The sequence below is a fragment of the Palaemon carinicauda genome, chromosome 8 (assembly GCF_036898095.1).
Source record: "Palaemon carinicauda isolate YSFRI2023 chromosome 8, ASM3689809v2, whole genome shotgun sequence".
Classification (NCBI taxonomy): Eukaryota; Metazoa; Arthropoda; class Malacostraca; order Decapoda; family Palaemonidae; genus Palaemon; species Palaemon carinicauda.
This window is the reverse complement of record NC_090732.1, coordinates 163,541,385-163,554,124: the sequence shown is the minus strand read 5'-3', so window position 1 is coordinate 163,554,124 and position 12,740 is coordinate 163,541,385. Positions and strand designations below refer to the sequence as shown.

General features: G+C 34.9%; 2 protein-coding genes across 5 annotated transcripts in view; one reads left to right on the top strand and one right to left on the bottom strand.

Moving 5' to 3' along the window:
* Positions 1–12,740, top strand: part of LOC137646092 (myosin-VIIa-like) — a 466,088-nt gene that overhangs the window by 329,081 nt on the left and 124,267 nt on the right. The gene's annotated exons all lie outside the window — the stretch shown is intronic.
* The window catches only part of LOC137644760 (myosin-VIIa-like), a 107,860-nt gene that overhangs the window by 54,481 nt on the left and 40,639 nt on the right, over positions 1–12,740 (bottom strand). Inside the window, exons 13-18 of the mRNA XM_068377656.1 lie at positions 11,287–11,432; positions 10,422–10,634; positions 10,050–10,219; positions 9,749–9,885; positions 8,863–9,011; positions 2,509–2,544 (exon numbers count right to left, since the gene is read on the bottom strand). Of these exons, the coding sequence (XP_068233757.1) occupies positions 2,509–2,544; positions 8,863–9,011; positions 9,749–9,885; positions 10,050–10,219; positions 10,422–10,634; positions 11,287–11,432 (851 nt within the window). The remainder of the gene's footprint in view (positions 1–2,508; positions 2,545–8,862; positions 9,012–9,748; positions 9,886–10,049; positions 10,220–10,421; positions 10,635–11,286; positions 11,433–12,740) is intronic.

Below are 12,740 nucleotides of genomic sequence, written 5' to 3'. Positions count from 1 at the left end.
TACCTTTAATTCTAAGATAAAACAAATCTTCTGATATAATTTACTATGTCTTCAAAATTTCAAGGACTTCCTAAATTTCAATAAAGGCAAATAAGTATTCAAAATCTAATACGTACATATAAATTCCTTACTCTCCCAATTATATAAAAAAAAATGTAATTAAATGTAATTTATCATTACATTTAGTTTTTACTGCTAACCTAAACTAACCAATTAACACAGTAATTCTGTATGGCATATATAAAGACGAACCTACACAATACTGTATAGGGATAAAGGAACGGTCTTTAAAGATTGTTAGAAATGACAGTAACTAATGGGCAGGTCTATGATAAAAGTGAATTTAAAAGAAATGGCTTATAAAAAACAAACCATTGTCTTTTAAAAACTTGTTATATTATTGGTATGTTTAAAACACTTTTAATTCATGGGTGGGGAGAAGTGGACATCTACTGGTGATATAACCCAACTGCCTTCATTCAATAGGCTTTCTGCTCAAGTGGACATAAATTTACATTCAATTAGAGGAATTGGATGGGGGTTCAGTGGAAGGTAATAATTTATCAAGTATTTTAATAAAATGTTATAGTTTTCCTCCCACCATAACAGAATTTATAGACTTTCCAAATTACTAACAAAAGTCTTATACCTTCTCTATTAAAAAAGAATAATGATGATAAAAAATTGGTAATGGCTACTGAATAAATGCCATAGTTTCGCTAATTTCTTTCCCTAAAGTGGCCAAGACAAGAACAGACAAAACAAGGAAGATACGTATGAAAACTTTGCTGGAACTGCTAGGAGATCTTTGTTTCAAACAAATTACTGCAACTGTAAGAGCTTAGAAAGGATCTGAAGGGAGGGAGAATGAAATTTCTAGTATATTCATCAACTTGGAATTAAAAAAAAAACAGAAAGGTTGAGAATATAAAATTAACATCCAAGTTTATTATTCTAAAAGTATAAAAAGCAGGATTGGATTCCAAAAACACAATATTAGTATAGTTGTCTTAAAAGTGAGATATAGCATAGTTTCTCTGCTCTATAAAATAATGTACTTTAGTACTAATGGCTTACAGTAATTTAAAGAGGAGTGAAATGCCTGACAGTGAAGACCAACAATCTGACTATCTTTTTAATCTTAGATATGCATTCACCAAGGATAGGGAGATTTAAATCAGGTGAAACAGGAGACAATATCATAACCAGTACAGGGGTCTCACATCAACTGAGGTACTGTAGTAATTTTCCCACTCGGGAATTAGACTTGGTTTTGACTTGCTTATAAAAAAGTGATCTTAAACTTTGTAGAAACACTGTAGATAAAAAATTTTTCTTTTGAATGGCAATCCTTTTTAAAATTTAAATTGATTGGTGGGCAATTATGAAAAGAGCTTTTGAAATAAAATTAGATTAGCAATGCTCTTTGAAGAGAAGATGAGGGTACATAGCAAGGAGATAAAGTTCTATCCAGCCTTAGACCAATTAATGCCATAAGAGGCAATGAGTACTGAGCCAAAAACTCAAAACCAGATGAAATTCAGACAGAAAGAGGGAATTCATTACTTTCCTTCCCCCACTCTTATCTGTCAAATCCTAAGAGTCACCCTACCTCTGCTCCGATAATAGAATTTACCCAAATTCTACAGCTTACTCTTGAAACTTTGCTATCTTGACCCCAAGAAAAGACTGGTGGATTTTTTTTTATCTTTCATTATCACAGGAGGTCAAAGGGAGAAAAGATAGCATAGTATTTTTTCAGATGGTATGTGTCAGGCATTTTGGACACAGCATCCATATCAGTAGGGAAGAAGTTAGAATATTCTTGAACAAGACATAAAATACTAGCAAAATTATTTGGGGAAGGCACACACTAGCATATCTCTTATAGGAATCTTATCGTCAAGCTGACCAGATATAGCCCAACTGTCTTCTATGCAGATCTTTTTGTTCAGGTATTACATGAAATTCTGTTGACGGTGCATTTGTATTAAACCAAATTTTTGCTCTTAAGTCATATTAAACTTTTCTATCCTGATATCACTATGGCTCTACCAACGGATAGATACACATGAAAACTCAAGTCTACTATTGACTCATGTGCTTAAAGTATGTTCCAACCGTGAGAAATAAATAGCACCCATTTCTGTATATAAAAGGACTGCAATTAATATGGGATACGGGCTTGATATCCTTTGGAACTGAAGTATTGACATGAAGCACAATTGTAAGTAGGCATTTGTGAGAGAAGGGGCATAACTTATCATCCTGATATAAAAATACTTTTGAGTAAATCCGGAGAAAATTCTTGAGGTAAACAACCAAGTATATTCAATTATTTCTTTCCAAACATTCTACCTCATTTTTTATAACTTGCAAATTCTTTCCCTACAAAACAGATGAAATGACTACTTTATACATAAAGCACAATTGTTAATTTAGGAAGCAAGTGCTATGCTTAAGCCAGTATGAACACACTTAACATTACCTGAAAGTAAGCATACTCACCCTTCACCCACAGCAGCTAGACCATCATATTGTTGGCTTGAAAAAAAGAAGCATAAAAGCACATAAAGCAAAAAAATATAAGCTATTACTGTATGGCAATGGCTACGATTAAAAAAAGTTTCCTTAAAAATAAATCATAAAATCAATCATCTTAAGACTATGAGAGGTATAAATTAAGCCTGGTGGATAAGGGTATTCACTGTCTATTAATATTGTTAGTAACTAACTGGTAAAATATTAGATCACTATCAAAATGCAACTTATAACTACTTAAAAGTTAACCCACAGTTTAAAAACTACAGAACCTTATTCTAAATCAGACACCTTATACGGAAAGAGAAAATACAAAGAACAAGACAGAAAAGAGAAAAAATTTTCTAGTGTTAAAAGTTTCTGATGCAAACTAATGCAGATGAAAATATATTTACATTTCTAAATTACATTCAAGTATTTCATGCAACAGCTCATATGGGATTTCAGTCAAAGACAAGTTCAAATATGAAGCACTTTCTCCTCTCCTTTCCTTTAGTTTTGTTTTGAACATGATATTCTTTGACAAGTACTTCACACACTTTTAATTTCAAAAATTTTCTTTAGAAAATATTATTTGCATAAATCATACCAAGTGGTGATTTTCAAGACATAAATAAAGATGTTGACATATATTTATATCACAATTTATCTAGTATGGTAAAAGTACAAGGGACAAGGTTTTTTATTAAAAGCCTATTTCAAGACCCCATAAGTATACTTCTTTCATATCTCCCTAATTTTCTTCCTTTAAACAAACACTTCCAGTAGCTTTTATCAATAAGGTTTAGAATTCAAATATACCGTAAATAATAAGAAAGAAGCAACTGAATGATAAAAAAAGTTCCTTCACTTTAGACAAAAATTAATCCAATCTTTGAGGGCATCTGGCAAATCCTGTTACAGAAAAGCAACCCTTTTGCCTGATTTTATCACAAGATTAAATTCTATTAGGAAAATGTTTAATTTCCACTGTGAAAAATTAAGGTTGACTATTTACAAATTAATATACATAGGAGCAAAAGGAATCAAATTGTGGGAATATACAGTACAATACTTTTTTTATCTGTAATTGAAGATTATCATGTGATTGCCCAAGCATGCATTCACACAATAACATTAATCATCGTAATTATTGACAGATCGTTATTAATATAACATGTTCCAAAAAGGCCATTAACTAACTAAGCAAGCTTCATAATATTTCTTTGAACTAACAATGTCATGTGCACCATACACATTAATTTCACCTCACCATACGAATTGATAAGTAAACCTGTACCATATAAAATTTTATAACACTCTGCAGTAGTTTATTTCAATTCAAAGTGCCAATTCTTAGAGGGAAAGGGGGAATAATACATTCTTATTCATGAAGTTTGTTGAATGAGCAAACAAAAATTTGGCCTAGAAGTACTAGTAACTCCTTTATACCACAGGATAGTGTACACCAAACTCTCGCAACCAATGAGAACTGGGCTATGCAATCAAGTACTGTACTAATAAAAGGCTACTTTTTATAACCTGGCTATTAAAACTTGTGAGACAAATATAATTTCCTCATTTTATTGGAATAAATCAACCTATATAAAAAAAAACATTACCTAATTTTGGTGTGAATGCAGGCTAAACATTTCCAACCCTTTGCCCGCCAAGTATTCTATACACAGTTTCCAATATGGATAAACTACATTTAAAACAGAGAGATTGAACTTGGGATATGATCCTTTTCAATAAAACTAATCAGACCCCAATACAAAAATGTTACTTTTACATTCTAGGGTATAATGAAGTAAAAGCAGAGTTCTTTTTAAAGAACAGTTCTCTTTTTAAAGAAAAACTATTTACTGCATCTAAAAAGTTTCAATATTCTAAGTTCATCTGAATAATTCCTGGGGAATATGGTAACATAAAATAAAACAAGCTTTAGAAAAAAAATGTACAACATACATTTAGTTGTTAAGCAAATTTGGAATGTATTATGATGGATTAACTGTTAATTAAGCTGTCCTGATTATCACTAATTATGAACATGCTATTACCTAATACTTATAATCATTATCCTACAGTAGTAAGTCGAGAAAATCGGTATTCGAGCATACAAAGTAAAATTGGCTTATGAGCAAACATCTTGTGCCTTGTAGGTAATTTTTTGTGGACTGGTACAAATGGGGCCAGCACAATATCACAAGATTTTTATCCCATTTTCTTGTCATTTCAAAGTAAAGGCAAAAATAGTCATCTCCAGATAGGTTCCTTATTAAAATTGATCTTGAGATGTAAAAAAAAGATGACTGAGTGTCCATAAAGCGTAAATTAAGTGATTTTGATGAAGTAAACACTTATTTTTGGGGTAAAAAGTGCTATGTGGTTTCCATGGGACTTTCCTGTTAAAGGCTAGAACTGGGAATCCAATATGATTTGATTACCAAAGAAAAAAATTTTCCCCTACTCTAGGACCAGTATATAAGGTGCTAAGCATGTATATGGGATACCTGCAAGTTCAGGGTCATTTGAACTTGCCACAGCACTTTAGAAGTTGAAAGTTGTCTACAATGAGAGATGTCATTCACGGCATCCTAGTAAGGAACAATCCTCTCAGTTACGCCAGCGTACCTGCGTCACAAGAAACCCTCAACCACCATTTGCATATTGTAGCTTCTGTGGTAACATCGTTCTTATCTGATCGTGTAATTTTATCACTTTCAAGAACAATATTAAGTACCCGAATTCAGGCTTTAACTTCCTTTCGTGGTTTAATTAATGAATATAATACATGCCTTGGTTAAGCACCAGCATTCCAGTAATTGTGCGTTTGGTTTATCTTTATCAAGTTAGTGATAGAGGAGGTCATTCAGGAGAAAGAACTCCCAATATTTTACCAGAACTCCTCATGGATGGAGATTCTCCTTCCAAGCAGTAATTCCCCCTCCTCCTCCTCCTCCTAGTAATACAAACCCAAGTCCCTTAATTAGGAAGATTAATTAACCACGAGCTGGAATCAGTTGTTAAAACTGGATAACAAGTAGTTATTCAACTGGTGAGGATGGGGGGTTCTTCTCCAGTCGGAGAGCATTCATTTTTGACTGACCCAGGACTAGGGGAGGTGGTTGAGGAGGGAAGTTGGATTCGAGGACTCAGGTTTGTATGGCTAGGAAAAATACAAATTACTTAAAAAATTTGTTATTTGCTCGTACGAGACATACAAACCTTTAATTAGGAGACTCATTGCTTGGTGGGTTGAAAGCCATCAGTAACCCAAATTGGAAGATTCAATTTCTTCCCTTTAAGGGACCAACTCTTGATTTATTGAGAAGCTAAGTGAGGCCTGTTGGTAACCTCTATTCACCTTTCCTATGGTTGAAATACTGATAATATGTCAGATGGAAACAAATATCAAGCAACAATTAATAGATTGGTATAAGATTCATCCTCCCATCCATTAAAGGATAATAGGGAGAGATACTTCTTTAAACTTGAAGAATGGAACTCTGAGGTAATGTTTGACTGCTTTATCCCTGTCAGGAGGGACAGAAGAATGGAAGAGGAGGCAATCATACTACCATTCATTCCATTTATATCTACATGTTGCCATAGACGAGATGCATCTTATCACCTAAGGGAACTTGGCTGGTTCCACAACTAATTGTAGAGCCACCACAAGTCCAAGCACAAAGGTGTCAAGGGATTCATGGGTACTCTGTGTGAAGGTGGTCTGGCATCCAGACACTGGCCTTCAACACTTGGCCCACTTACAGGGTTCTCCTGAATACTAGGGTGAAGTAACAAAGAAGTAGTTCTCTCAAGACCTCAACCTAAAGTACTAAGAGATTGGGTTACCACTTGGTTCTTGGCCATCTGGGAGCCACTAGGGTCATCCTGGTAGCTCAGCTGGCGAATCAGGCTGAACACTTAAACACTGAGCATGGGTCTGAAATGGGGGGAAAAAACATCAGGAGCTTCCTGTTTGCCCGAGTGGCAATCACATCGATTCCCGGTGATCCCCACAAGACAAGAAGCCTCTCCACTGCACAAGGATATAGGGACCACTCTGATCCTACAATCTGCCACTGATGACTAAGTGTGTCTGTTAATACATTTCTCTTGCCTAGAATGTATCTACTGACAGTTCTTCATAGTGGTATACCACCCAAAAGTACATCTGCTTTCTCAACTTGCATAGAACAAGCAACACTGTGTCCTCTTCCTTATTGAAGTAAACTACTATAGTGGTGTTAGTGCTCATCAATACAACCAAGCACCTCAAACATTCTTTAAATGCTTGCACAGTTTTTAGAAAAGCTGCTTGCACTTCCAACACATTGATGTGCATAAGCTTTTCTTCAGCTGGCTACACACCTGATACCGCCAGGTCGCCCAAGTGAAAGTCCAACTCCTCCTTCAATGCATCACTGAACAGTTGCTTGTCCTGAAGTGAGAATTCAAGTGAGACTCTTTTGGTTAGGTTTCCTTTGTCCAGCCACCAGGCAAGATCTGTCCAAATGGAAAAGAATTGTTCTGGGGATCCCTGGAAGCCAACCAGTGATCTTTCACACACCACTGAGAAGGGATCTTTGGTGTTGTTACCCGTATGGAAAGAGACTCTCCGACGAAGAAGGTGGCCTAGAAGACTTTGCCAACAGCAGCTGGAAAAACTTTCTTGGATAAAAATGGCTGCGCTACCTCTTTAGAGCTTTATAAAAAAATTGTCTGATAGTAAACATCTTGCTGCTGTTGTCTTTACCAACAAGCCCAGATACTTCAACATCTGCTTGGGTGTAAGATTTGACTGCTCCCAACATACTATGATCACCAGATTGCACCAAAATACAAGAAGACAATCTCAATCCTGTAGCAGCTGCCTCTCCTACAAAGCCAGGATCACCCAATTATCGAAAAACATTAACAGGCTCACCCCGTGTGAGTGGGCCTAAACTGCAACCAGCATTAACACCTGGGGATCGGTATACAATCCAAAACAAGTGGTCTTGAACTGGTATACCGCTCCGTTAAGGGAAAAGCAGAGGTACTTCCGAAAGGACATGATAGGGTAATTAGAAATATGCATCCTTCAGATCTACGGAAAGCATGAAGTCTCCTCCTCTGATGGAAGTTAGTATGGATTGCACTGTTTTCATCCTGAAAAATGTTTTCTGAACAAACTGGTTCTGTGGAGAGAAGTTGATGACTGGTCTCCAGCCCCCAGTTGACTCTTCCGTGGCAAAAAGTCGAATGAAGAATCCTGGAGAAGCATGGAAAACCCTCTCGAACGACTTCAAACACCTTCTTCAACATCTCTCACCTATGCCAACACTGCTAGGGCTTTTGGTGATGTTGAGTAGAGTTTGCATACACTATCGGTTTGCAGGATTGGGGGCTGGCGGTCCAGAAAAGGTAGTACTACACTCATCACCTATCGTTATCGTTAACAAATTTAATGACCATTGCTGCTCTGCTGAAAACATTCTCTATCTTAAAGTATAAAATGTTTGTATGTGCATAAGAACAAGTATCTTAAACGAGGTTTATTAAGATAATCTGTAAATGATGCCTTTCTAAAACCTTTAAGGATATACTTAAAAGTAAACTTATATTTCGTTGTTAGCAAATTTTAAAAAAATTTCTTGTTAAAACCATACGTTCATTCACAAATGATGAAACCTCTGTACCACATTTTGCCTCATTTTTTAAATTGTTGTGGCATTTTTAGTCACAAATAAACAAGAATTTTTACCTGGACAAGCTTAACTTTTTAAAATATCTTGTTGTTAACTAAGTAAGTCACTTGAAGAATAAAGTTAACAACCAGGCACTTAATCCCAAATGGTACCATTGAATCTTAATGAAAATCTTTTAATCTATTAAAGTTATATAATGTAGAGTATTGCATTTGATTAGTAGACAATAATTCCCAGAACATGCATTTGTTAGTCATAAAGTTAATGACAATTTTAGACAGCCACCCAGATTCTTCAAAGTATACACTTCTCTATTTGTTTAATTTAATTCTATAAAATCGACAAAATATTCAATCCTTAATCTTTGGGATATATAATCCTTACTAAATAAGTTTAATCCTTAGTATATAATGCTTAATAATAATAAAAGAAAAGTAAAACACTGCATCTGTAAGAGGACCCTGTCTCTTTTGTCAAATTTATAAAATGAAAATAAAATCAAAGACACTATGGAATTCAGAGTATTACATCAGATATGGGATAACATTTTTTCAAGAGGCCCTTAAAACCATTTACTCGGCAGAGCCTTAATGCTTTCACAATACTGTGGCTATTAACCATTTGACAGGAGAAAATTAAAACATACCTTTGAGCTTCTTCCAATTCTTTCTTCTTTTCTTCATCTTCAGCCAATCTAAGGGCCTCTTCCTCCCTCTGTCGTCTCTCTTCTTCTAATCTTTCTCTTCGTCGTTGCTCTTCCTCAATGCGTTTCATTTCCCTTAATGCGTTGGCAACCTTTAAAAAATGAAGATAGTAAACTAACACAAGAAAAAAGTATGGACATAATCATTAATAAAATCTTCAATCAATAAAATAAACTAGAAATATATTTAAAGTACATCTATTCAGTAATTTCACTTCATTACAACTTACTGAGCAGATCACTATACCTGTCACATTTATATACAGTAGTAAGACATCTGATAGCAAAGGATATATCCTATAGATAAATATTGTACATGTACTCAGAAACAAACGTTAAAAATCCCTAACATAAATAAGCTGGTCACATTAAGATTATCAAACTAAAGTTACTTCACAAATCACTTGTTCTTTGGTATAAACAGTAGAGGATTGTAATAGTACACTTCTTAAGCTAATTTAGGCTTCCTGTCTTTGCTGGGAGCAAAATCAGCATAAAAAAATAATAATGAAAACTACAAAGAATAAACAACATTCTTTACAGAGGAGTATATATAACACTTTTTTTTTTTTCTTGTGAATTAAATCTTGTTTTCCTCTTGGAAATACAAATAAAATGCTTAAGATTTACGACTGCTACTGTCCTTGTAAATTTCAAGTGTTTCAAGTACATTTTAAGACAATTTCAGGAACTAATATAAAAGAAAAAGTATATCATTTACCCTCAGTAATGATTGATTAATATTAATAATAATAATAATAATAATAAATATATCCACATCCTAATCTTAAAAAATGGGTCCACAGCAGGCATGTGGAATTTTACTTACTTCACGAGCAAACATTCCTCGGACATTACACTGAATGATTATAACAGCTCTTCGCATCCTGATAAAAGCAAGGCGCTGCTTCCAGCCACGGTAGTAATTCTGAACAGTCACACATGCTGAATGTATCCTATTATACTCTGTTGAGAAAATTGAGATAAATCATTCTTAATTTCCAGAACAATTTTCTTGCTTGAGAAGCAATCCTTAAATGCACAAAAGAAATTTTAAAAAATATCCCTGATTATGATTTAACATATATTTTCAGTCCCGATAATATGAAAACTAAAAGTAAAGAACCAACCTTTCCTATGTCTGTGCATACGGTAGAGTGCCTGAATCTTAATCGCAGCTTTAATCATAACTGTCTGCCTCCTGTCTTCCAAGGGCTCGTAAACCTTTTGACGAATGAAGACTTTGGTCTTTCCTATCTGCCATTCTTTCGGAGGCAAATTCTGACTCTTCACGAGGTCACTATAAAATAAAAGGGATGGTAGAAAATTCTAAAATGCTGGATGAACATTAATTTGTTTTTACTGAAATATACATTGTTATAAATAAATGAGCCATCTAAATATGGACACACACACAAATATACTTGGCATGATTATACAGAATAAAGATAAAAAATACTGACAATGATACACAAGCTATAATAAGGGTACATAGCACTTACCACACATGCTGTTTTGTGTCAGGATATCTTCTCTTTTTGTGGAGACAAAAATATCTAGAAATGAATTCTTCATATTTCATATGAATCGGGAAACCCTCCTTACGGATTCTGATGATGTCATTCATGCCGAGATACCTTAGCTGATCAAGCACCATCGTTTCGTCATACATATCTGCAGCTTTGTTCTTATTGGGCTTGATACAACGAACATACCTAGAGGGAAGAAGTCGGTAACAGAATCGTGTGAGGAAAAAGATGACAGAAAAAGTTTTGACAAGGAGTTCCTATGCTGAAAAATAACCATGCCTCTGACTTGAATTAACAAGAAGTTGCACTCAAAAGGATAAATGAAAAGTTACACCATTTAATGAAAGGTACATTTCAATAATCTTGTTTTAGCAGTATTTTCCCTATACAAAAAGTTGACAAAAAGTCAAAAGGAATAAAATTATGAAGAAATTTATGGAAAAACTCCCTTTTTCGGGGAATTACTGCCCTTATGGTTACTTCTATTCACAATCTTGATACAAAATCAAATTTTTTTTTATTCTAGGGAAAATTAGTATTTAAATCCAACCTATTCCCATCCTTTTCTTTCTGTTTTACTCAGACATGCACTTCAGTAAAGTAACAAGAATAACAGAATGCTTCCATATTTAAAAAAAAATACATCACCAAATTTTCAACAGATGTAAATTAATTAATCCAATAAAAATAAAATTATAAGACCTAATTTTACTACTCAAGCAATTTTATAAGTCCAGTAAATAAACAAATACCTCAAATGAAGACCTTATACAATTCAGGACATTGTAAACTTAAAACTCTACAGAATTTTTCATAAATAAAATGTCTTCATATTTACCAAGGGTTTGTAGACTGCAAAACATCAACCAATGCTTGCAATTGATTACGGAAAGCATCCGAAACAGTTGGCTTGCCTTTGGTGGTTCCTCTGGAGATAGTGCTGTGAATAGCCCCCATCCTTGCAATTGTGCATCCCAGCAAGTCCTATTGGTACACCAAAATATTAACTGACAAAATTCCTTAGAACAATGAAATAATAGGCATAATGGGTTTACAGTACCTGTGACACTTGTTACCCCGTAAAAATGGAATTCTTAACATAAAATTTGTTATTTCTATACATATCTGATGTTCTATGTTTTGTCCTCAAAGCCAACTTAATAACATTACCCAAGAAAAATGTTATTTTTATTAATAAAATAAATTTTTGAATATACTTACCCGATAATCATGTAGCTGTCAACTCCGTTGCCCGACAGAATTCTATGGAGGGATACGCCAGCTATCACAATACTAGAAGGGGGTGTACTTACCAGCGCCACCTGTGGCCAGGTACTCAATCATTTGTTGTTGACACCTCCTCAATTATTCCTCGGTCCACTGGTTCTCTCTGGGGAGGAAAGGGAGGGTCGATTAAATCATGATTATCGGGTAAGTATATTCAAAAATTTATTTTATTAATAAAAATAACATTTTTCAATATTAAACTTACCCGATAATCATGTAGCTGATTCACACCCAGGGAGGTGGGTGAAAACCAGTGTACAAGATTAAAGGATAGCTAAGTATCCCATATTTCATATAACAGTTATCTCAAATAACAATGAAATAATAAGTACCTGGTAAGGAAGTCGAATAGAACCGTTACTCTGCCTCTTTATTTAAAGCTCGTCTTCCTTACTGAGCGCAGCGTTCCTCTTGGAGACTGAATCAACCCAAAGGTGCCAAAGTACACGGGGTTGCAACCCCTACTAAAGGACCTCTACCAAACCTTTAACCCAGGCGCTTCTCAAGAATGAATAGACCACCCGCCAAATCCAAGGATGCGGAAGGCTTCTTAGCCTACCGTAACAACCATAAAAAACAACAATAAAAGTATTCAAGAGAAAGGTTAAAAAAGGTTATGGGATTAAGGGAATGTAGTGGCTGAGCCCTCACCTACTACTGCACTCGCTGCTACGAATGGTCCCAGGGTGTAGCAGTTCTCGTAAAGAGACTGGACATCTTTCAGATAAAATGATGCAAACACTGACTTGCTCCTCCAATAGGTTGCATCCATTATGCTCTGCAGAGAACGGTTTTTATTAAAGGCCAACGAAGTAGCTACAGCTCTTACTTCGTGGGTCCTTACCTTCAGCAATGCAAGGTCTTCCTCCTTTAAGTGAGAATGTGCTTCTCTGATCAGAAGCCTTATATAGTACGAAAGCCCATTCTTGGACATGGGTCTCGAGGGTTTCTTGATGGCACACCATAAGGCTTCTGACTGTCCTCGAATAGGTTTAGACCTCTTCA